The sequence below is a fragment of the Coturnix japonica genome, chromosome 2 (genome assembly GCF_001577835.2).
Source record: "Coturnix japonica isolate 7356 chromosome 2, Coturnix japonica 2.1, whole genome shotgun sequence".
In the NCBI taxonomy this organism is placed as follows: Eukaryota; Metazoa; Chordata; class Aves; order Galliformes; family Phasianidae; genus Coturnix; species Coturnix japonica.
In genome coordinates, this window is record NC_029517.1 from 30214487 (window position 1) to 30241540 (window position 27054).

The window sequence follows — 27054 nt, forward strand, 5'->3', positions numbered from 1 at the left end:
CTTCTTATGGCTGTTTATTCTTTCATAAAGATACCAGTGGCTCTTTTTCTAACAACCAAGACAGGCATTATTAATACGCCATCATAAAGAGTTAACTGCATGGCACAGTGAGTTCAAAGGATTGATTTTAAAGCACAGTTTCGCTGCTCCTCCAACAACAGGATCCCTCCTTCCTTCCCAGTGCCCAACAGAAAATGTGTTTTCCCTCCGCCCTGCAATTAAAGCTCATTTTAAGGCTTTTCTTTATGCAATACAATACTGAAGAGCGTAATTCTACAGATCATAAACATTGTAAAATAATATGTTGACAAGTCCTAATGCATTTACTAGCCCTTTGGAATTAATGGGAATTTTAGCACAACATTAATAAGAATTATATTGTAGCAATTATAGTTGTGAAATTCATTCCCTCAGGTGTAGGGATAAATTGCATTGTGTGGCTGCCCCGGACAGACCGCATTATGTTCCAGATATGCTACGGCAGCCATTTGAGTAGTTGGCGTTGAGTTTATTTCTTATTTTTAATTGCAGTAACTATTATTAACGAATTTGTCTGAAGAAGCTGAATGTGAAATGAGAGAAATTGGGAAAGCAGAATTCCAGCCGTAAAAAATACAGTCAAAAAATAAAGAAACAGGGGAGGGAAGAGCCCCGGCTGATTAAATAGAAAATATATACACAGAGGGAGGGAGAGGGAAAGCTTAGGGAAACTTCTGTGGTGTCAGCGGGAGGTGGTGCTGTGTTTCCCCTCCCCTTTATTCTTCCCCTTTCCCAGCTCTGCTGAATTTTATCCTTTCTGCTGAAAGACGATTTGGCTCCGAGTGCTGGAATGGCTCCCGTTATTAAAGACAGTTACAGGACACTCGCACGGCTCTATTTGCTTCCCTCACATGCCCTCCGTGCAGCTCGAAACGCAGACAGTTGCCTTATGGCACTTTAAAAAAGAAACATCGCGACTTCACGAGGAAAACCACCCTGCAGTGCACAATGGGGGCTTTGTGGGGTTCTTTTTCCCCCCTTCTGCATCTCATGAAACTGAATACGCACCTACAGCCTTCAGCTTTTCCCTCCCAACCCCCCACCCCTACCCTGTAGGCTCCCTCCCGCTCAGCACCTCCCGTTCATTAAGCAAAAATGCATGTCAACTGGTAGCTGTAAGCACTTAGGGCTCCTGAGCTTTAATCAGATCCTGGAAGGCAGCTTACAGATGTCAGGCTATCCACGTTGCCTTCCTGCGGTTTCCATCCTGATGGGGTGTTGTGCAGATGAGGAGCGCTGGCTCGTTTCCCCATGAGCGCACGCACACACCCTGAGCAGCATCTGCAGAACTGCGCGGCCGCTGCCTGAGATCCCTCATCCCACACAGAAGGACCGAGAGCCAAGGAAAGCATTATTGACCTCTTAAAATATTTCTGAGCTCTAGGAACAGTTAACCTAAAATGAAGTTAAGAGTTGTTAGAGTTTAATTAACCAATAAAAATAATAAAAAAAATAAAATAAATTAAAAAAAAAAAAATGGAGGCAAAACCACAACTCTGCTTCTACCATTTCCTGCCCTTGATTGTATCTTGATGGAAAAAATTCCTCAAGCTGCTCCTTTCAAGCTTTGCAGCTCAGTCTCTTTTTTTGTTGTTGGACCGAATGCAATAGAAAAAAAAACCTTCTGTGAGTAACTACATGCGTTTCTAGGACAAGAAAACACACAAGGGTTTCAGGTGCTGACACCAATTTCTGCCATCGTAAATAACCCTTTGAAGGGGGGGGGTGATCTCCTCACAAACAGGAGTTCTCCTTCCTAAGGTAAATATCACCTGAGACTGTGGCGTCTGCTAATGGGCAATACACAACACAAGGGACAAGATACATAGGAGCGGTGCGGAGCTGAAGTAACCATAATGATGCGTTTCTTCCTTTGCTTTCAAACCATCCTTTAATTTTTCTAACAGCTTCACACAGATCCAACTCTGCAACAACATTTGCCTGGCTTTCCTTAGAGACTCAAAGAAAGAGGGAAGAAAGCAAGAAGCACGTCTGAGAATCTGCAAGGTCAGCATATCCCCACGGTTTCATTTTCATTAGCTCACCTGCACCAAAATGCAACCTTTTGTCCAGTGCGGACAGAAGTGTTGTTTAACAGTACAAACAAGCTCTCGGGTGTCTGCAGTTTTCAAACCCAGACTCGTCAGTGGGGATGTTACAAATAGGATTACATGAATAACCATAGGAACAAGCTTGCTTTCTCTCCCTGAGCAACCACACTGCAGTGTACCTTGAAGGCACATTACCTTACACAAGCTGGAACTGCAGACATCACCGCCCTCATCTAACAGCGTCCTACTGAACTCAGTTGCTTGTGCTCTCTTAAAAGACAGCAAACAATTCCCAAAATGTATTTAAGAGGGAGCCGGTATAAACAAAACATAAGAACCGTCCGTCTTAGAAGAATTCATTAGCAATAAAAATTTCTCCTTTAAATAATTATGTTGTTTCAGTTGCCATAGAAAAACAACACGGCTCTAGTCACGCTTTTAACCGATTCTGCCTCCGAATTTAATTTCCTCAGTTGTCAGTGTCTGAGAGCAGCGACCCAAGCGGTGCCCCACCAGCCTCACTGCTTGCGTGCAACAAACCAGAAAGGGGAAAAAAAAACACAGAGAGGAGAAACAAGAAGCCCAGCACGCAGGTCAGGGACTTTAATTAAGCACCGCACAGCCGCGGCTGGGCACAGCGTTCCCACGCCGGGCGGCAGTCAGGTGTATGGGCAGCTGGCCAGGGGACAGCAGTGCTGCTGGGATGGAGTGCACAGCTTCGTGCTTTCATCGAGACACAGCTTTCTTACTTGATGCTGCTTCTTTCTTTTTTAGACTTGGGTGCTGCTGCACAATAATAAAAGTCAGTATTTGCTTGTAAAAGGGAGAAATAGAGTGTCAGTTCTAAATACCTGGAAAGGAAAGGCTGATGGAGCAGGTGCTGTACAAGTTTACAATGTTCCTACTGTAACCAAAGGCTAGTTCTGCAATGGCAACTATCCTCAATTCTCCAGCTCTCTCCATTTGCCATGTTCTTCCTGAGTGTCCCTGTTAGCTCTCTGCTTTCCACCATATCCAGATGGATGTGTCACACAGCTTTCATTCCGAGATCCCACGCACACCTCATCCTGAACTGAATTAACATTTTCTTTTCCCAGTGCCTAAATAACATCTTCCCAGTGCTGCCCCTACTCCTTGCATGCAATGCTCCTTCAGCCCTGGCCCACTAAGCCATCTCCTCTCTCCATACTCCAGCAATCATGCCAGAAGGTTCAGTTCATCTGTGCTGCCCCACTAGATTAAAAAATGAAACAAAACAATCCAAAGGCAAGGAAAGAAAGCTTGGGTTTTGTTTGATTGCTGGGATTTCCCATGCTGAGACCATGCCACTGCCCCTCAAGCAAGGGGTGGGCTCCACAGGTGGAGATGGACATGAGCTGGATGCGACAAGGCACAGCTTGCATTTGCTGCCATGGCAGAGCCAGGTATCACATGTAATTACCACTTGTGAGAAGGCACTAATTATATACAGGGTCACAAAAGCATAACAATAAGTTATTTCTGTATTAATTTGTATTCGGTGTAAACAAAAAGCATCACAATCAAGGTGATGCTCAGTGATAAACAGATCATTTGCTCTCAATTACTCTCCTGAAAATCTAGAGCCTTATCTTTTAGACTTGTGGAGGTTACTCAGAACTCACGCCATGCAGCCAAGATCCAATTCTACCTTTCCTGTGCACACCTTCATTCCTCTGTGTGATTTCCAGAGGACTTTCTTCCTCAACTTGGTTCTAGCAGGTGCATATCACTTGCAGTTATTTAACGTGTATTTAACTTCTGTAGCGTGCCTTGTAATACTAAAAACACAAAGCTGATTAAAAACAGCACATGCTGCATGTGCAATTACAACAAATATGATCTATCTTGATCTGTGATCAAGAACATTACGAGTTCTTCCTTTCTCCTCCCAAGAAAAGAAAAAAAACCACCACAAAACAACGTATCTATCCTTGCCAATTATTTTCGTGACCAGAAAGCATACGTTCACATATACAATGAATAGCTATGAGCAAAAAGCCCACTGCAGTGGGAAGCAGCATTGCTAATGTCACTGAAAGTTCACGGTTGTTCCAATGATCTCTCATAAAAATTCAGCTTCACACTTTGTCCCGTGCAGGACTTGCAGTTTGTATTTCACAGAAACAGTTTTATGAGAGCACTTCTTATGTTAAGGAGTCTGCATTCCCATATACCGCGACAGCTTCCTTGATTAAAGAAAAGGAAAAAAAGAAAGAAGCGAATAATTAATATTACAAGATTTGTGGCCTAACACTAAAGCACATTTATGGAATTATCCAAGCTCTCCCCTGCATGCTCGTGGATGCACACAGTCTCTCTCCAGGCTCAGCAGCAAGGAGAACATTCCCAAAGCTGATACTCATTGCTGGTCTGAGGGCATATCGAGTCATTTGAAACAGAATATTCTTCCTTTATATAGAGCACAGGAAATAAATGCTAGGAGCACTGAAATACAAAACAGTTAAATAAAACATGTCACAGCTGCTGTGCAAGTTCTTAGCCTAGAGGCTGCAGCAGGGCTCTTTGGCTGTGACCTGGGATGGGTGGCACAGCGTGCTGGGCTCTGCCAAGATTTCCAACACTGGATCACCCAAACAGTCTGAGCTGGGGCTTTTCCTTTCTTTGCTCACTATTGAGAGAAAGAACTGAGAGAACAGAAAACGTTTCTCAGCCCCTGTGACAGGTCCATTAGTTTTTTGTGTTTCCAAAAATATGTTCATCATTCATGTCCACAAAGGTGATGCTTAACAGGTATGTAATCCAACCAAAAAAGCCTCGGGTAGTTTAAGCAGACTGCTGTGTAAGTGCTACAGATGCTGGTATTTCAGACTGCAAGTGCAACTCTGGTGTTTGATTAAGCATCTACGTGGCATGAGTACTGGGTTCCCCATGGAGAAGGATGGATGGGCTTTATTCAGACAGCAGGCACAACGGACATTGCTCAGTCTTCGCTCTTACTCCAATAAGCATCTCTGGGCTGGTTCCTGAAGGAGAGGCAAATACATTCCCAAAGGCAGCGGAATGCTTGGCAGCGCTGCCATCACTCGAGCGAGCTGCTTGAGATGGTTATGGTTTGTCACGCAGGCATCCGCCAAGGCTGGCAGGGATCTCCGTCCCTCTGCACGATCACAAAGGAGCCCCCAGAGCAGCAATTACAGCTTATGACCGCCTCAGCCTTCCAGGGAGCTGCAGCAGGTTGCAGTGGCTGTACTCTGCATGTCCTGCCCTTCGGCCAGCGCCCTGCCCTTCCTCACAACACCAGTCAGAGCAGGATTCGGCCAGAAAAATGTCTTCTGGAGAAACCGCCTTGCCTTCCAGCACTCTCCCAGCACAGAGCCAGTACCGGGCACTAAATGACTGGCTGTTTAGGAACTATTATTATTTAGAGGAACTGATTTTCTATTGTCTCTGGATGAGGCAAAGCCCAGTTAGTGAATAAACCCCACGAGCATTTAAAAAATGTGCCTCGTGTAATGATGTGCATGCAGATTCAAGTACAAAGAGTAATATGATTTTTAACATTGTTTTAATGCACAAAGTACTTTGAAAAGCTCTGAAGAAGTGTTATACCATGAACTACTCGTTCTCGTTTGTTTGCAGCAGCTGAAGGGTAGATTTCAGCCACCAGTATCTGCTGCACCAAGGGGCAACATTTAAGCAGGCAAGGGTGTAATCAGGTCTTTCTGCACATCCCCCAGGAGCACTCAGAGTGGCTGTAGTAATGGCAGCTGCAACTTGGCAGTCACAGGGAGAGCCCAAAAAGCTTGTTTAACAGTGATGCTTCGAACAAGATCATCCCACAAGTACAGGCATACACCCACTGATAACCTCAGTGTTTTAAATAAAATGGCAGACAGGGTTATTCCAACATTTTAAAGCACTTTTGGTTTCATTTAAATGCTCATTGTAAGCCCGTACTGAATTTTAAGCAACCTAAGATGTATGCAATTAAAAAGTTTGAACCTTCGGTGTAAACCACAGAGATTTCAAATCCTATAGGTAGAAACAACACCAAACAGACTGTGTTTTCACACAGAATGACTTCTGCTTAGACAGTCAACTTGGGAGATCACCCCAAAATGCTGGAGATAAAGCTACAATGACAATGGGAAAAAATAAACGACATCATGCTTATCCATTTGAAGTTCTGATAGTATCACATTGGCACTATGTATTCTTATTTGCTGTTAAGTCAAACTGGAAACTGCTTACAAGTTTAGATCTGCTCAACATTCTGGGCTACAGGGGGAGTCAAAACTTACAAAACTAGGGTTAAAAAAAATCCCTCTAGAGCCAACATAGGGCTAGGTGGAACAGCTGGATTCTTTCTGGCCTTAGGAACAATTACATGCCATTTTCTATCTTGATATATCTGTATCTTGATATATGCATGGCAACGAACATGCTTTAAGAATAAAACACAGAAAATCCCAGCTCGGCGCTTATAAATCCATCACAAGGAGCCTGCACACCTCTGTAAGCGGATACACTGTAGCTTATTGGATGTACAAGTGCAAATAAAACGTTCGCGTAATAAGGTAAATAAATAGAAAAATAATCTCTACTTGCAATTAATAGCGAAACAGCAACTAATCACAAAAACATGCATGGAAAGAGCAGATTCTGGAAAGAAACAGTCAACTGATACCGTGCCATGTGTTTTGTAGAACAGGACCTTCTGAAAACGCTGCAGAGGTGCTAAAGCAAATTGTTAGAATGTCACTGCACAATGTGCTGTTGAGGTTTTATGGTCACACTGCGCCAATAGTCTCGGGAAGTTATTTTGCATTCTTACATAAACTTCCCCCACCCCCCAATCCTATTTTACACACATACACAAAATGAGGGCTTTCAATAATGTACAATCTTCTGTTTATACACAGTACAGGGAAAACAGGATAAACCCAACAACACAATCTCTGCTTTAAATGTATCTTAAAAGGAGGTTTCTACAACTCCGAATAAAGAAGAACAAGCTATTAAATGCTCACCAAACAAGAGCATAAGCTTCCTGTAATTAAACGGCAATGTTTCACATGGCAATTTTTCTTTTTTAATTCATGAAAATAAAAAAGGTAAATAAATAAATGAATCCAGCAGACCCCTCCCAGCTGAGGCTTAACTTGTAAATTAATGTAACAGTAATAAAACCGATGCCAGCTGGAATCCTTTCTTTCCCTGGCTTTGGCATGAGCCACAAGTGCAGGTATATGTTTGAGGAAAAACAAAGCAGGACATTTTCCACCTTTAGTCACGGGATGTTAATTAAACTCTGGCAAAGGTTTAAAGATAGACTCAAAATGTTCAAGAAAGAATTAAAACCAGTTGGGGCTGAGAACAACTCCATCCTTCCTCCCCCTTCTCTCCCTCCCAAACATCTGTTCCAAACTTATATTCCAAAAACCACAGTGAGAAGAACATTCATAATTAATGTTACTTTGGCTTTTTAGTTGCTAGGCCTGCATTCTGAGGTTAGCAATACAAAAATGCAAGTTCAGAGCGCTTTTGCTGTACTTAAGGGCTCTCCTGATGCATGTAACAAAAAGGTCGCTTTTCTACTCTCTTCCCTCTTCTTTTTTCTTTTGCTTTTCATAAAAAGAAGGAAAAAAGCAGAAGCAGTATCAGGAAACAGTTTCATGTTTAAGATAAAGGATTACAATAAAAAGTACCTACATAAATGAACTACAGTTTATGAAGCCATGAAAATACATTTGAGACGTGTTTTATAACATCAGGTTAAACATGCTTTACAGCTGCACAAAAGCCGTTCAGCCACTTACAGTACAGGCCATAAAACTTGCAATGCACACACTCCTTACCTACCCAACTGCTACGTGCTTCTCATTTATCATCACAGAAACCCAAAAAGGATGCACCAGGCTACAACCAGGCTCCAGATCCAACAAATTGCTGCCTGGGTAGCACTTGGTGCGTGGAGAGCACGGCTGATTTCATTTCAGTAGAATTTAGCTATGCAGCTACTTCCAAGATGGGTTGGATGGGTTGAATCGTCATACCAAGGGTGTCTTATGGCAAGCTGCTCACAGAGGACCAGTGCAGCCCAGAGCTCTTTCAACAGTTTTGTGCTGAAGAGATTCCATGCTTGCAAGCCCTGAGAGGATTACAGCCTTGCCCAACAACATGGCAGGCAATGGCAGATTCTCCACTTCAATGCAGTGAAGGCTAGGAAGATTTATTTTGCACAAGAACTATGCTTAGCACAAAAACGACTCTATCTGCCTGACCATCTAGATTTAAGAAACTCCATCAACATAATCCAAAAGACAACCCAATGCTCAAAATCAATAGTAGGGACTAAGTTTAATTCTGAAACAGGATCAAGGCTTTTGTCATCCTGCCTGTGTACAGGATAGGGCTGTTAAGGTTTTTAAAAAAACCTCATTATTTTTTGAAAAAGAAATAGGATTTCAACATCCAAAGATAAGAATACATTCAACAAGGAGTTGTATTTCCTCCCGTTTCTTTTGATAAAATAAAATTTGCACTGCAGTGCACTTGGTATGCTGGCACAAAACTTCCTCTGAGGCTACCGTGGTTTCAATAAGGTGCACAAACATACGTTAGCAGGCGTGAGTTGTTTCATACAGTGCATCATCACCCTAAGGCTCAAATGAAAGTACTTTTCAAGTTGTTATTTTCTATTGCACCGTGGCTTCTGGTATCCTTTGGCGTTAGAGGCAGAAGAGTCAGGAAACAGCTCAGGATGATGCTGTCTGACTTTATATGGAGATAACAAGACAAGAGCCTGTGCTAGTGTGGACCAGGTCTGACCTGCAGCTAGAATTACAGTGGTGCCTCCCACCTGTATGGCCACAAGAGCTTAAAATATAAGAGAACATCTAGTTTTGGGGCTAGCAAGCCTTTAGCTCACATGGTAACATGTGAGAGCTAAACAGTCCTGTGTTTCCTGGCATTTCACCTCATTTTGATGACCACGTACTGGCTAACATCAACTCACAATACACCATTTCCCCTGTGAAATAAAACTCTCTGTGTTTTAAATCATCAAGTGTGAAACGGCACGTTAGCCCTTGCTGTTTTCCTACCTCTGATTTGCTTTGGCTAAGGTGCAAGGAAAACTCAAACATTTGCTTAAGTTTCACCATCTTCAGCACATTGAAGTGCTGGCCTAAGAAAGCATGGGCTTTTTTTTCTTCTAGGCACTGAAAGCCGTAACTCCTTTCAGTGTGAAGACATACAGCACTAGTAGAGCTACAGTGTTCTTCTCAGTTCTTGAGTCACTATAATGGTACAAAATAATCCTGTTCAGATTTGCAGCGTGGTATTTTATGTGTGAGTATGGGTGTGCATGTGACTGTATATGTGATTTAAACAACCACCTTAAATTGCCACATGTCCATCTACTATTTCCAACCTTCTGAAATACATTTGTGCATTCAGTTAGTGATTTGTGAGGTAATTAGCAGATTATTCATATGGCTAAATAGTAAATACACAAACATGAATGCTGTCATTGTTACTCATGACCACTGAAGCTCCATTTTTAGTGTCAAGCTATCCCTACATTAAGCCAATAACGCAACAAGCCACCGAAGGCCGTCACAATTAGACAGAACATGTGGCTCTTTTTTGCACTTGGGGTAAGAAAGATCCATGTTCAAAGGATGCATTTTTACACCAAAAAGCTCCTATCACAAATTAACACAGAGACAATCTTTACTTGAAGCTTATTGTACATTTTCTGTTCCTAACCCCGTTAAAAATGGTTTGTCAGGTTAGACTTCTAAGACGGGGATTATAAAACAGTTCCTACACTTGGAAGTACTTTAAATCTATGAGCCATGGTTCTATTACTGCTTTGTAGCTCAAAAATCAAAACCAGTGATGATTTTACGAGTTGCTGTAGTCTAGACAACATAGTTACTTTCCAATGAAATTGTTCCTCAGGGAGAGTACTGTGAAAATTCCCATACAATTAATTACAGGTATGCGCAACTAAAATACAATTCTACCGCACAGTAGCTCTATAATTGCTGGTACATTTTATGTCTGTATCAAACAGGAATGCTCCAAATGAGCTGGGAGGAGGAATTACAACGAACGGGAGGCTACCACGTAAAGCTCCCGGCAGTGAGGGAGATGAGCTAGACGCAATGTGAGATTTCTGATGTGCCTTCTCCTGTAGCAAGAAGCCGACCTGCTGGAAAGCACTGCATCTAAAGACAGAGTCAGTCTTTACAGAATGCTTTTTTTTTTTTCATAGATAACTGCGCTCAACACAAGCTTAGAATGAGAAACTTAACAAAATTAAAAGGAAAACGTACCCATAAAGCAGGAAAAGGAAGGACAACAGAAAATGCAGAGGAAAGCTTTAAGGATATATATATAGATATATTCAAATAAAGCCTTCATGTATTTCTCCCTCACAGCACAGCCCTGTTTTTCCCAACAACTCTTTCAAATAATTTGATTTTCTGAATGTAAGGCAGATGGGGATGTGGTTTGCAGAGCAGTTGAAGCCTCCAGCTTTGCCCGCGAGATGATAAAAACTAACCAACCAAACATACAAAGACACATGGGCAGACCTCCCTGGCTCCTGGTAAGAGACGTGCCCATCATGCAGCTCCACTTCATTAAACGCCGTGCAACAAGATGGTACAAAGGTGAGGAAAAAAAAATCAAAATATTATTTGACAGATGAAGTTATGAATGAAATAATGAAATAGAAATGAAATATTTCAAATAGAAAAGACCTGCCACTGAACTTTCACCCTGTTTAGACTTTTCAGGCACAATCTCCCATCCACTCTCACACTTATTCCATTTCCTGTGCTGACCCCTTAGCCCTCAGCAACACCTTGATTCCTGAGCACCCCCTGCAATCTTGCTTCATGTTGTTCCTTACCTGGCTTATCTCCTGTGTTAGATACGAGAAACTAATCTGTCACTAACCTTTCTTTTAAACTATTTTTTGTCGTCATTTGGTTTTGTCAGTGGGTAATCCATGCCATACATATTTTTGCCTCTTTAAGGAACCTGTATGACAGTAGATGACTGCTGGAAAAACAGGGCTGTTACTTAAGCTGAAGTAGAGTGATATGCACTTGAGCATTTTACTCTGGAAAATGGGAAGGAGATGAATACGTACAAGTTGAACACTAGGCTCCCTTTAAATCAGGGGAATGTAGCACCGAGCCCTGAAAAAAATACATCTTTATAGCTGGTGCTGAGAACAAAACCCACCTGTGCTAAGAAAATGCCTATAGGAAATAACTGTACTTTCACTTATTATTTTTCATTGTTATTGGAAACCTCCTCCTACAGCTTTATTCCTTAAGGCAGAAACTACCACTGACTTTACTTAATATTCATGCCCAGTCACAACCGCAGCCAAAAGCTTGTGCTAAAATCTCATACCATGTCTCAGCACACACATACATTACAGTTAACTTGTATGTAGATCAACTGTTTTGCACAATGGCCTTCATTATTTTTTTAATTATTATTTATGCATTTATTTTTTACAAGAACACCCATAAGGCTCAGTTAGAATAGGCGCCTCAGACTGCTCAATGCTGGGCAAACATATGTATATATTAATTAGTGTGTAGGATTAATATAGGCCCCCAAACCTGCAATTAGGTGGAACCATTTTGGCTCCAATAACCACAAACAAAGTTCTCATTCGTCATCTGCACAGAAAAGGTGAAATCCTGGCACCAGCCAGGTCCCTTAGAGGGAAGCTTTGCCACAGACCACAATGCAATCGCCTCGAGATACTTCATCATATATTTTATTGCACATTGCAGGCCTGAAATATCAGATGCATTCAGACAAACTTCCATTACGCTGGAGAACATGATTTGGTCTACATTTTGTTAAGTATGGCTTAGTTATTTGCCCACACTGTTTACACAAGAGTGGGTCTGCATATCTAATTTTTAAGTGAAAACACAGCATGCAAGTTAAGTGGCAGTGAAGCAAGTAGAAACTTCTGTTCGTCTGAACAACTAATGAGATGGTTCCTCTTACATCTCAAAGGGTGTTTTTTCCAAGTTACAGTAGAACGTAGTTGATCTGTGCTTTACTACACTAGGCACCCCGTAAGTCATACACGCAAAAATGTGGCGCTCTCAGCCAAACTTCTCAGCGACGATTTAATAAAAGAGCCCCAGGATTTCATCTCATATTTCAACTTTTCATTATTGTTTTTTTTTTTTTTTTCCCAATTACATCTGTATGACACTATGCTATATTACTATAAGCTGCAGTAATTAAACCTTGAGTATTTCGGATCTGCTAATGCAGGCGAAGATTTCTTAAGTGAATGGCTAATGTTTTGTGCTTACATGTACTCTTGAGTTTGCAACTCTGCAAAGTACATACATGCTTTATTCTGGTCTGACAAAATGACTTGTTAAATGCTCAGATTTAGGCATTCACTTCCTCAGTGACTGGTTTGATGCTTACCACTAGTCCTGTGCTTAAATACATACAAGCTGAATTTGTTGCACAATTAAACAAAACAAAACACACCACCACTCCCATCAATATGTACTCATTTCCATCCTGTCCTGACTGAGATTATCTTGCAGCATACTATCCTTAAAAAACCAGCACACCACAAAAGAGCAAGTTCTCTTCTGCTCACATACCGGTACTGAGCCAATCTGCATGGCTCCAAGAAAAAGCTGTTGCAGATTATCAAGTGAATAGTGGATTTAATGGTTCACAGTCTGCTCTGATTCACCCTAACATGGAGTTCAGAAATACCATCTGCTGACAGAAACTAAAAACATTCTGATATAAATAGCAGTTCTGCTAAAATTCCAGATTAACTGGGCTACGTATTGATAGCGCATCTATAAACAGAAAAACTCTGAGCATCTCGTTTCCCCTCAATCAATTTCAGGCTTGTTTTACATTTCTACTGTCCACGTTAGACTTACAAAGCAGCTTAGCTGAGCAGATCTCTTTCTTTGCTGGACTCTGTTTAACGTGCTGCAATGGCTCTCTGTACAACAGCTGTCTTTGCCATATGATAACTTCATTGTTGAAAGCTTAACATATGGAAACTGTGCTAGAATGTTAGCTGCACTGATACCTATGAAGAGAAATGAGCTTTTGCATTACAAAATAACATATTTTTCAAACAACCAAAGTAACAAAAATCAAAGACATATTTAGAATCTAAACCATATTAGTTTCTGGCACGTCGCTCACCCCATTTCAGTACTCAGTTCCAATGGCTGATTACTATTGTGTTTTAGATTGCTATTAGCAGCAAACAATGTGTGGTTTGCTTTCAACTTTAGCATTCTCAAAAATGAAAATGAATAGGTTTGAGAGAAGGCCCTTGGGGTTCCTTCAAGAGTTATCCATGAAGGAAAATGCTATACAGGAGAATTCTATGAATAATATCTCATGTCACTGAGATAACATTACTCGAGTTAACAATGCTTATTGAGAAAGCTCCTAAATTGTTCTATGTTGCTTTGCAATCTTCCCCAAAGCAAAGCTCCCACAAAGACAAGCTCTTAGCGAGCCACAAGCGAGGTGGATTCTTACAGATTCATTTCTGAGACCCAGCTGCCTTGGACAAGAGGAGAAAGGAGAGCCTAAGCTTTAACACAGACAGTTTAATCTCCTTTAAATTAGTCACCCATAAAGGGAACAATGAAGTTCTAAATTATTTCATCAGTAGCAACACCCGTTAACACCAAAAGGAAGCTGTAACTTTTTGGTCAATGTTTGGCCAGGAATTGCATTTGAAAACTGAACAAAATCCAACTGAATAAGAGGAAAGATTAATAGCCTGAGTTGTAAGGATCTATTAACTTTATTGCACATAAATTTATACATACACGGTATTAATCACAGAAGACACTCTGCAGCAGAGTGAATGGGGAATGATTCTCTTTAAGAGAAACTAAATCTACAACACAACTAAGCATTTAAAATCATTGTACAGATTTAAGAGTTCGGTTACTCTGAGTACTGAAAGTACTTATTACAACAGGCTCTGAAAATACGCACTAGATGAGGACTGATTTTTCTTAACTGAAAAAAAAATATTAAGTTTCACGTCCTGTCTTTAAATCATATATTATGTAAGTCATGGTTCACCACTGGTATGATTTATTAGAAAAATATTAGCCTGTTTCACATGATATATTGTAACTGGCTGAAATGGTGCAGCTTTAGGATTACTGACATGGCTACAAAGTAGTCTTGATTTCAGCTATGGATATGCTCTATGCACTGTATGTAGACATGCACTATAAACTACACAGTTGCCACAGATCTGCCAAATGATTATTCAAATAATATCCCTGGGTGGTAAATACAAGGGTTGCTACATCAATAGAAGTAACCTGAAAGCCTCAGAGTTTTCCTTTACGTCTTAAACTATTACTTTTTGGACTCCTTAAGCCTGATTGATTATATTACTTGTTTAGCCTTAGATTTGTTAAATGCTCAATTCTACAAAGTATTTTTTTTCCAGCAAATTAATTATCAATTTCATATTTTACTTAAAAAAAATTAAACAGAAAGAAAAAAGAATAAAAGTAAAAAGGAAGAGGTCAAAAAGTTGGGGGCTTCCTCTGGGTGGAAAATAGATACAATTTGGATCTGGCTGGTGGAAATTTCAAAGATGTTGGCCATATAATAGAAATGTAAAACCTCTGTAATGAAGTCAATCAGCAATGACTGCACAAATGTGACTCCCCAGGAAGGCATTTACCCTAATTAGTAAGATAAACCAATAGGTAGTCAGCCATTTAAATGACAGCTGCAAATCAAAATGGGCCTTGCCAACTCCCTCATAGGGTCAGCTCTGACCACCCATGAAAACTTACCCCTTTCATCTCCTTTACAAGTGGAAGGACTGACACATGGCTGTAGCTATTGCAGCCAACCATAGAATCCTCAATGCTTGTTGCCAGGACTCACTGCCATCAGCTGCCCAATGCAAGCAGGCAGTAAGTAGGTTTATAAACCTATTAAAACTGCATAAACGTTATACCTTGTAATCTATTAAAATCAAAATAAACAGGAAAGGAGGTCTGAGAGCCAGTTTCTTCAGAGCAAAATGTAATGCCAGTTATGAGGTTTCCAAATATCCCAGCTTTCAGAGGGGCTGGGGGAGGTGAAAGGGACAAGACTTAGGGCTGAGCCATTAAAAAGCCAGTTGGTAGTATTAAACCCTTGCTTTAGGATTTATAAGAGAGCCAAAAATTCACTCCAGGCTGAAATTTACAAACCCAGGTTTGGAATCATTAAAAAAAAAAAGAAAAAAAAAAAGAAAAGAAAAAATCAAGAAAAAAAAGTCACATATACAAAAGAAAACAAACACAAAATAGTGACTTCAGATGATTTTTGACACTTCTTCAATGCAAAAAACCCTGTTGTTTATTTTAGCTTTTAAGTTTGAGGCTCATTACTATGAACTACTTTTGTAACTAAAACTGGGATGAGGTTATTTTTATAATGAATTACCAACAAATCACTATCACTGAATCTTTTTAAAGTTTTTCAGTATGAAGAGGTACGACGGTTTTCAAAGGAGCGTCGATGCTCTGACTTACTTACACTCAAAAGCCAGGAAATCAGGGGTGGAAATTTAATCTGAGAGCCACACAGATGTATAAAAATGTTTAAGAAATTAACAGTGTATGTTAAAGATGCAACGTCAGCCCCATTTTCATCCGTAACCAGACTTCATTAGTTTTGTGGGTTTCAAACGGACATTTAAAAATAAAGGCAACACAAGTTTTTGTGACTTAATTGAGCGCTCCTTAAAGAAAGATATTTCAACGTTTGAGAATGTTAATGTCTTTCCAAAATAAGCTGTGTGCTGCTGCTACTTAGCTCTACTTCCCATGCACCCTAAGGAGTCTATTACCGATAGAAGCCATTTCTTCAGCTAAATCCCGCCTGCGAATCCTAACAAGAGCTTTAAGCCTACTAAACGAAGTCTCCTGGGAGACACTATTGTTACAACAAAAACTGGAACAAATTTCTTAAAGTGAACTGTAGGCAATTATAGGAGGATGTAGGTCTTGGGAAGAAGAGAAAACTTGTTACAGGAGACAGAACAAAAAGCCAAATGTAAGCAGAGACGGCACATGCCAGTCACCCCTGAGGGAACAGAGGGGAGGTATAGAAAATTAACTGCTGCCTTTCTGCTTCCCACCAAAATCACAAATGGGCAGTTTCAGGGGACTAACACACACGGAGTTTGCAGATAAATGTGTGTCTGCCTTGTTACCTGAGAAAAGCCTTCAAGAACACACTTCTTCACTACGTATTTCTGCCAGATATGCCATTTGTGAATAATGCCATTTATACACAAGGAGGTGGCGTACATACGCATGTAACATCTGCAGCATCTATGTGTGTCAACTTGGAAGCTGTTCAGCTCTGTCTGAGAATCTGGCGTGTAGTCCTTTGGCATATGCTTTTACTGCAATGCTTAACAAACACTCTCTGCAGCCAAACCACCTCGAACTGTTTCTTGTCAAATTTCATAAGCTAAGTGGGTTCAAATCTACTCAGTGTGTGGATGGGACATCATTATATGAAATTGCACTGTGCTGAAAAATGACAACAGTAGCTGAACAGCATTGGGCAATGGCGGGACATACGCTCTAAGGACATACACAGAGATAACTGAGGTTCAGGCCACTTTATTCAAGGCAAGACCACCACATCCAGTGGGGCCAAGAGAAGGAGCAAACCTAAACGGAGGACACTAATTGGAAAGTGGGACCCAAAAGGTTCCCAGATTGTGCTACAAGAAAGAATGGCAAACAACCATATATAGGACAGCTATTTTCTGCTAAGGGACATGCAGATATTTGTATGCCATCTCATCAGCTTTTAAGGAATGCTTTCTCTCTGCCTTCTAAAGTGGAACCATCCGGGACAGAGAATCACAGCATAGTTAGCATTGGGAGGGACCTCTGGAGGTCATCTGCTCTAATCCCTCTGATCAAGCAGGGAACATCTAAAGTGCAAATGTATGTATATATACACATACATATACATACATAAATATGCATGTATGTTATAACTGTAACTGAGAACAAAATCCCATGCCAAGAAAATGCTAGGAGAAATTCTGTAGTTATCAGAAATCACAGTGCTTATTTCAGGTCCAGACAAACTGGTATGATGACAAAAATGGAAATCCTGAAGTAAGAAGTTTCTGCTGAAATATAATTCAATTAATAATCACTATTTATTATTTATTTATTATTATTGTTTTAAAGAAACCAAACATCTTCAAGAAACATTTTCTGTTTTATATGTTGTTTTTGCTACCAGACTATTCCAAATCCTAACCTTGGAATACGGCTCCAAGGGAAAATTCATAGCACAGAATGCAGAAAGTGGAAGCTGGCTATTATTTATAACCTGGCAAGCAGGACTCAGTTAACTTAGAAATTCACTTAGCCAAAACAAACTGTTTCTCCTAACTGCAGGTAAAACAACATTCTGAATAACTTTAAAAGACTGAAAGTTTATATAAATAACAAAACCAGAATTATTTTAGTATAAATTCTCTTTAGTGTTTAATGGAGTGTATTTCAAACAGCAGATAGCCGGTGGTCCTGAAAGGCATTCAGAGTTGTGCTACCTGACCACATCATGAATTAGCCCACTCAGTAGAAGTTGAACAAAACACAACAAATGGAAGGAGAAATTCCTTGACATCTGTATCCAAAGTGGAGATGATTAAAAACAAATTTACTTGTTAAATTTTCTGTATTACATTCAGACTTTGTTGTTTAGCTATAACTCAACATGCTTCCCTTTTACATATCCAGGGACACACTGAACAAACCGTTCATTTCAGAACTTAGAGAGTGAAACATGGACCACTACACCTTTATCATTCAATAGTTAATACCAAAATGTTAAATAGCTTACACAAAATACATGGCAAGGCAATTTATCAAAGCAGGCATACTAATGCTATTTCTTACTAAGAGGAATACGTTGATTCTGTTTATTACAAAACTGCATAGATTGTGGCAGACCAACAAAAAACCACTATCTGTGGTACATCTGAAATTGTCCCAAACACCTTCAAGATAAGAGTATTGCCATGACAATGAAATTTAACTTGAAGTGTATCGCTACTGTCTGAAACAAGATCCCTAGCTAATGTAAACCAGAATGACTTCAGTCAAGAGATCTGGCTCAACATAGCAAGCAACTTCCAGTTTCTTCAAGCAGTGAAAAAAACTTCCCAGGATTTTTATACCTGGGACAATCTGGATAACTTGGTTATCGACAAAATGTGCTGACTTTTCAGCCTGCTGGCTGACTTCAATCAAAACTGTAAAAGATACTAATACATAACTCATGGAAACTGCTACACTGAGCAGATAGAGTACATTAATACCTCCGTCAGAGAGAAGATAATAGAGTGTTCAGAGCTTAGCTGTTCTCTAAATAAATATTCTCAAAAGCCACACAGAAAAAATGCAAGCTGATTTGGGTATAAGCAAACAGTATATGCTTACCTGTTGGAGTACTGCTACGAAACGAAGAGGAAGGAGTGATTGGAGGGGTGACGGGAGGAGTAAGGCTTCCACTGCTGTGGCGAGGTGGAGTAGATACATTCCCACGGGACACTGTGCTTGACAAAGTCAAAGAGAGTTTCGGCTGAATCTTCTTCTTTAAAGACTCCTGCTCACGTCGAGCAGCATCAGTCATAAACCTAGAAAAAGGGCAATCATGAGGATGAGAGACTTCAACAGCTGCCAGAGTGAAAGCTTTAGGTAATACGCTCACTGACCAACTGGAGCTTCAAAATCAGCCATGACTTCTCCAGTAGAATTCTAATCCTTATTTGCTCTCCCTTCCACTGAACAAGGAGCCATCTTGAAAGATTCATAAAAAGACAGCCCAAAGAAAATCATCTTTTATTCTGCATGGTCCTCTACTGTTATTCCAAGGCATAAACTATGTCTGCCAGTAAATAATATAATAACACGTGATACAGAATGTTTAAGTTACATAGAATCATTAAGGTTGGAAAAGACCTCTGAGATTATGTAGTCCAACCATCAACCCATACCCACCATGCTAACTAATACATGTCCTTCATGCCACATCTACACTCTCAAAGGTTTCTCTGATTTCAGAGGAAGCCAGATTTTAGCCAAGATCCCAGGTTTAAATGATGAACTTACAACCTTGGCAAATTGTGATGGGCGTATTCAGATAAGTGAGAACTTCTTTGCTGACTATATGCTGCAGTTGCCCTGGAGCCAGCTGTCACCTAGAAACTCCTATTTGTGATTCCGCAAGGAAACAGAATGACAAAAATTACCAGCAATTATTTGTATTGGACTAAGTAAGGGCAACCTGGCTATCTTTCAATAGTCACACCAAATGGCTTGTTGTGTGAGGTGACGTCCCACTAGTTTAGAAGACATAAAAGCAGCCCCAAAACCAGCACAGAGCTGGGAGATAGATGTACAGTTAGCAACAGACTTGAGAAAAGGGATCACAGCAGTCAGCGTATGAAGAAGCAGACTGCTGGCTGGTTGGACAAAGTGATTCTGCAGATCGCAGTATTGTAATGATTGCACATAAAACACCCAAAACTAGTAGTGCACAGGTGAGGAGCAATGATGCCAGGGCCAAAGACCCACCTTGGGTCTCACAGCAATACACAATATACCACACAATCTACAACACAGTGCTACAAGAAAGTCTCATTTCTTCTGCGAACTCAAACAACAGTTTCAATTAATGTTAATCAGTGTATTCATGGAAACCCAACATTCTGTGACTGCTCACAGCACCTGCTGCTTATGAGTGCATGCATATTAGATAGTATTTACAGAGAGAGCTCTAAAAAACCCAGCTCTTGTGGAATGGTGAAATGTAAGGAACTAGAGGGGAACTAATAAATAAAAGAAGAAAAAAAGGGGCTTTTAGACCTGTATGTCAAATATGAAAGAAAATATTGGCCTGTACCTCCAGCTTGTTTGAAAAAGCAATCGAGGTATTGTAACACAGCAGCACAAAAACTCAAGTATCCTTAGAATAATAAAGATGCATCCCGTCCAACCATACCATGAGGGCATTAAAAGTGGATCTCTGCCATGATATGTACCATCAACACACAATCTGCAGACATTAATAAATAGGTATATGACACGACAGCTTATCTTCTTTGTAACAGAGTCAATGCATCATGTCAAACACAGATATGGCATTTTTATTAAGTTAATATTTAAAAAGAAGATATCCATAGTAACAGTTCAGTTTTAAATTTCTTTTCTCGCAAAAGGGTAGAGATATTATTAGCAAAACAGTCCCCAAACAGGATTCTAAATTTCATTAAAGGGAAAAAAAGAAAAGCAATAATAAAATGGCCTTTCAGTACACATTTACTTTCTGTTCACCAGGAAACATCTAATTCACTGTGTTTGGAACCTGTAGTATGATGTGTGCTTGCTTCTGGATGGGAAGCCTTATTCCTTATGAAAATGTTATGGCAACATTATAAATCCTTGAGAACTTGGATGATAACCTCAAGCGTGAGACGTTAAAAAGCACCAGCATGAATGCTGTTATTTAATGAACTCAGCCATGAATAACAATGTTAAAATAATATTGGGGTATAATTAGTCTGGTTGAGGTCCATAAAAATCAGGAAAATGTGAAACTTCTCCCTGTCCTGTTAACTCACTCCCATTTGGGCTAAGCATGTCGGGTATGTTCCAAAATGTCATTTGTTGTCTACACTGAAACTTGAGAGAGATGGAAGGCAGAGTGTGTTGAAAAGTTCAGTTCCTGATATGTGAAGTATGAAATTAACCTTTTCAGATCCAAATAATCTCCTATATGTTTGCCGAAGCACTGTCAGTACTAAGCTTTCAAAAAGAAATCTTGTTTAAATAGATCAAATAAAACATTTTTCAGTATTCTAATTGAAACGTTATGTTATATTTGTGCTTAACGATGGTTGTGCCCTTCAAAGCCTATAAGATAAGCATTTTAATGATGGCTATAGAACGACATTTCTGACTAAAGCTTTAATTTTCACGTTGAACGTACATTATGGCTGCAACATCAACTGCGCACAAAATGAAACAATTATGGTCGAATATTGATCTTACATGACTGCACACAATTTTCTTTGCCTCATTTAAATGCACAAGATGAATGGGAATCAGACAATGAACTGTAACTAAAACAGGCTGTCTTAATACCACTTAGGTTATATCTCACCTTGCTTAATAGTCTCTCCCATTATCTTCTGATCCATCCTGTCTCCTTGCTGAGTCAGTCTCCTGTTGTTTTCAAGTCTCATTCTCAACCCCAGAATCTTGCTATTCAGTTTCACCACTACACAGCTTTTATAGTCACGGTTCCCTATTGCACAGGATTCTGTTTACACCTCATAGCTCTGTCTAGCCCAATCTACCATGTAGGCACACTGGAACAAGCAGAACAACTGTTCAATTCCCAGTCATTCCTCAATCATATTTTGACAAGCACGGGGTTTGTGTGTCACCATACATGTGCTTCACCATATCAAGGAGGAGCCCATTCAATAGCAAAAAAATCTCTTCCACTCATACTTTTTCTCCCCTCTCCTTTTCACCCTCCTAATAATTCAAATCCCCACTCCCAAGCACATAGGTGCTATGATTGCTGAAGCAATTGCTTGCAGCAAACTTCAATAAACATGAGTAAAATAAAGTATTTCACCTTGCTCTCATTCCCTGGAATAGTTTGAGTATTTTTATTGAAACTTTCCCAACAAATTCAGCCTGAAGGAGACACCCAGCATGGAAAATTTCAGCCCAAACAGCTGAACGTTGGCAACATAATAAGCAACTGAACAGTCTTATAATGGAAAGTGTTGCCCAACCTTCCATATAGGTGGCAATATAATACATCAGCATTAGCTGTTGTTAACAACATAAAAGTCACACACACACACACACACACACAAAAAAAAAGCAGAGGCAACATTCAAATTTAGAAAGTCTCCTAAAATCAAAGCTTTGCAACGTCTGTACATTTTCCTCCTCCCAAGCCCCGCATCTCAAAAAACAACTTGGAAATCAAGAGTGAACAGAAGAAGAACAGACTGGCAGAAATTTCCATGAGCTAAATATACTTGCATGTACTGTTTCAAGATCAAGCCCCGCCATGACTCACATCATGACGTCAGAGTTAGTTTATGATAAACCTCTTATGATGTTCAATTCTGAGGCAGTTTAAGCATTCTGTACTCATATACGCAGACCAAGGGCAATGGCATCATAAAAACAGTTTGTCCTACAGAATGTACCTTCATACAAATGGTGTGGTGATTAAAATAAAAGACACCCTTTCCTCCTCTTCCTCACAATAACAAACACAACAGTGATACCGTGCAGTAATGCATACATTCCACCCTAAGCTTCACCAGTGACATGCTGTACTAGCCCATAACATGAAAAAGCAGCAGTAGTTCTGACTCTTCTTCTCATTATCACACAATTAATTACAGAACAATGCTGATATTGCCATTAAGCTCATTGTGTTTGCTGACTTTCCTCAACCTGCATTGCGACCTGTCAAACCTGTCACTTTTCCCACAACAGGAGAACATGAGGCTAAGCTTCCATCACTCAGGCTGCTCCTTAACCTGACGGCTGATCAGCTGTAAGAGAGAATGGAAAGGGAAGAAAAAAATCCAATGTGTTTTACAGCAGCTCTGTGCCACCCTTTGTGTATGATATTCATCTCAAGAGAGGTCAAACTGACTCAACCGATGGTAACAAACTAGACTAACCACATACTGAAAGCCATACATTAATTCTCTTGCTATGCTTTATGTCTCTGAGAACAAAGTGCCAGTTATCTATCTGCTTTTGCCCTTAATCTTATTTCCACTTCTGTCTCAAGATTTTCGTGCAATTCTTGGTCTCTGCTTTTCCAAGAGAAAGGAGGAGGTGGGGATGGTAAATTTCGCTCCCAGTCATCCTCATCATACTAACAGCATTTAGGGGGAAAAAAAAGGTAGGCTGAAGTACCTCTAGTTGTATTTTAAAACTTGAGGAGGCCTCTACTATGAAGAGGTGTTAGGAGGATCCATCTCTTGAGGCATGACACACAGTGATAAAGCAGTGAGGTTTGGTTTTGCTAATACTGGGAAGAAGAGATAATTGCTAAGTTGAACTATTACTGGGTTAAGCAGAACTCTGATGAAATCTAAGCCACAAGAGCTCAGCAGTGAGCTGTCTTGTCTCTTGGGAAGGATGAAAGGCTTTCCTCTATTGAACTCCATGAAACTGAGACAAAGCAAAGACAATCCATGTCCCTTAGTAAAGCCTTGCACACTATGTGATAACAAGGAAACAAAGATATGAACAAGTCTCATACCATCTAATGCTTCAAAATTATTTGATGAACCCCCCCCCCCCCGAGCACTTTCACATGCCATCCTTTGTAGTCTGGGGGAAACAGAAATATTCTGCAAAACACACTAAAAAATCTCTGTTGCTTCACAGAAGCTGTCAATCACCTTTTTGTTTAGAAATTTCCAATGCAGTTTTATAGTAAAACCCTAAAAAGAAACATCAGTTGACAAAGCCCGATTAAGACGTGTGCTTAATCACGCATTCCTCCACCAGTATCTACATCCTCCACAAACATATGGTTTATGTGAAATTACTTTTTGATTCTTTTTCCAATTTCACAAAAAGCATCCAAAAAAATGGGGAAGAAAAACCACAAAATAATCCCTTTCAATGATTCCCCCAGATCTGTATTTCACTTACCCTAAGCAGACCAAACACGTAATTAAAGGGTATTTCTAAGTGTCAGGACAAGAACACAGCACAAGATACATTACAGAAATACCAGCCATCTCATGTTGGACTTCAGCATGGCACATTCATGAGATCAGATCTTAGAAATGAATTCAGCGCTCGTTCTCAGTACTTCATTCACACTGATCTATTGAAGCTTTCTATGTTGTAAGGAAGGAATATTTCTGACAATTCAGATTTCTTTCCATTATTGGTATTTATATAATAATTTACTGACGGTACAATTATTTCAATTTCCATTATTCAACATGCTGACTCAAGATGTTAAAATTATTATCGCCACAAAATATACTGTAACACACACCGGTTTTCTCAACACATGCACATTCAGCAGATGTAAGAGAGATTATTATTAATACTTAACCCTTAGAACAAGGTTAAAAGCAGACTTTGCATTGCGTTTCTGCTGCAGCACTGATAATAGTGCAACATGCAGCCTTATTCATATTGCAGTCAGGAGAGTCAAGGGTGCAACCTTAGGAAATCTGCTTTACGGGAACAAGACTTCAGTGCATTTACTTTCGTTGTCTGCTTGTCACACAAGACGCAATAAAACATCCACCAACTATATGTTCTGTGGATCTCCCACAGAAAATGGATTCATTAGATTGGGAAACTTCCTATTTAAATACATGTAAGTGGAGCTAATGAGCAATAACGTGCCAAATAATCCATTATCACTCCAAATGAATAAAAATAATGCAGCAATTATCTCATCATCCTAAGCCATGTACTTGCCCACAGTAAAACTCATGTTTATAAGCTGTTGATCAATACAGAGTTAAAAGTACTGAAAAGGAATTTAATGTTTCTTGATTTTCTAAGTAAACAAAACCTTCTGTGTGAGTTACAATTCACATTTCAGTTAATGTAAATCTGGACATAAGCCCTACCTTCCCATTATTCCATGTTAGTATTTTCTGTTTTGCCAAGATTTATTTTATTGTTCTGCTTTTCACCCCTCTCTTCTGTTAGTTGGACACTTAACACTAATTCCAGCTGATCGTCTTTTCACAGGGCACCAAAGTAATCTTTCATTTCAAAAAATCAAAGCCCCAAAGCAGTGTTGTACATTTCCCCACCATAAAAAAAAAGGTTATTTACTAAGAAACAAATGTTTCAAACCTTCCAAAGAGGGATTTTATTTTTAAAGCAAAGTGGGCTTTTGTCTGTTTCTTTCCTTTAGTTTGTCATGTAACAAAAGCAGAATTCAGGAGTGTACTTGATTTAAATATATATACATATATTTAACAACATCAGAAAAAAATGCAGACTGCATGGAAAACATTAGAACAGCAATGCAACCAGGAAAGATACAATCTTATTCCAGGTATTTCATGCACAGTGAAAATCTGTTACTTATGCCCCAGACCAATGATGGGGACTTGAGGAAAAGCCCACAAATGCTTCATTCTGTTGTTAAACAGATAATATAAGTGATATGCTTAAAAGGAGCAATAGTGATTTCTAAAAAAATTAGAAACATATTTATTTCTCTCTTCTTTTCCTCCCACTCTTTTCCCAGTTTTTCTGCCCTGCTTTGAATTGTAGCAGTGAGTTACAGAAAGGAGCTCTAACTTGTCTGCAACTTCCAAGCTCCGCAATTTCCATGGAGAGAGGCTGGAAGACAAACACTGTTTGCTATGGCACAGTCACCTCTGTTACAAATAAATAGGAGCTGACAGAGTTCTGACAACCCTCTCAACCGTATCCCATCAGCGCATTAACTACGCTGTGCTTTACCTCTACGTCAAGTTGATCGCTGTCAAACTAACTCCGAAGTTTTGCCATTGGCAGAAAAGATGCATTCGGACGGTGTGAAACATTTGCAGGCTTTCTCACATTCGGGATAGATGTGCACGATGCTGCAGCAACCATTTGCCTTGAGCGTAACACTGCAGTCGTCAGTTCAGAAATCGTCCTCCCTACATTTACCAACTGGCTTATTAGGGTACTTAGCAACCTCGGCTTTACTTATTATAGTCATTAATGGATAAACAAGTCACTGTCTGCTTCCAGTAGCACACAACGTATATACTGCTGTTTAATTAACTGTTAGATACAACTTCACAAATCCTTACAGTTTGGCTCATATCCCACTTAATACAGAAAGAAAGTGCCATAAAATGTTAGACGGCTCCAAATGAGAATTTCAGTAGACACCAATAATGTGAAATACAAAGTGTGACTAACAACAGTTCTTCCACTAAGACACGTACATACATTTAAATAAGCACCACTTCAGAAAGGCACACCGTCACTTTCAAGACCTGCATCTCACGCAGAAAAAGAACAAATTAATTTTCTCAGCAAGGATAACTATAAAGGCTAAAGATGATCTCATATAAAAGAGTGCTGATAGTATCTTTGCAGGAATACTCTTACCATATCAGTTTTTCAATTTAAATATTGCTACTTCTCATTTTTTTTATTAGACTACTCCGTGCTTTAGAATGATCGAAGTGCAAAATTCTTGAAGGCAGAGCGAAAATTAAACATTTATTTAAGCGGGAGGAAAATGCAGGGTAGTTGAACAGCTTTTCTTTTGTTTTTTCATCTGTAGAAATCTGAAGCTTCAATGGATTCCCAGTCTCTGCGAACAAGATGAAATAACGCTGCTCATGGAATAAGAAATAGGGGGTCTGTATCTCTTAAGTTTGACTCGAATCCCAAAGTAGTTCTGGAGTAGGACTTAAGTAGTGCACCAGCCGTGCTCTGGCTCACTGCACAGGCTCAAGTACTGTCAAATTGCATGGTTCCAGTAGGACATTTTACTTTCAGATGTGCTTAACCTAAAATATCGTATTTTTTCCATTACTGGTCCACCCTCTTTCCTTCTTGAAGAATTTATTATAACTATATATGTAAATCAACTTCTCGCAGTCAATCCTATAGAAAAAATAGATGCGTACATTTGTGACATCCAGTTTTACTGTTGGACTTGGTTTGGCTTTATTGATGCCTCAGGGACTTTAAACTTTAAGGAGCAGGGAGCCGAAATGTCAAATATTTCACTCCTGTAATGTTCCATTTAAGTCATGGTATTCCTGTGTCATTTCACACCAAGTTCCTCTGTGAATTCAAGTCAACACCCGAAGACAGAT

At 39.8% G+C, this 27054-nt stretch overlaps 1 protein-coding gene across 1 annotated transcript in view; it reads right to left on the reverse strand.

The window, feature by feature from the left end:
* JAZF1 (JAZF zinc finger 1) overlaps positions 1-27054 on the reverse strand; it is a 153954-nt gene that overhangs the window by 7448 nt on the left and 119452 nt on the right. Inside the window, exon 3 of the mRNA XM_015853732.2 lies at positions 18629-18825. Within this exon, the coding sequence (XP_015709218.1) occupies positions 18629-18825 (197 nt within the window). The remainder of the gene's footprint in view (positions 1-18628; positions 18826-27054) is intronic.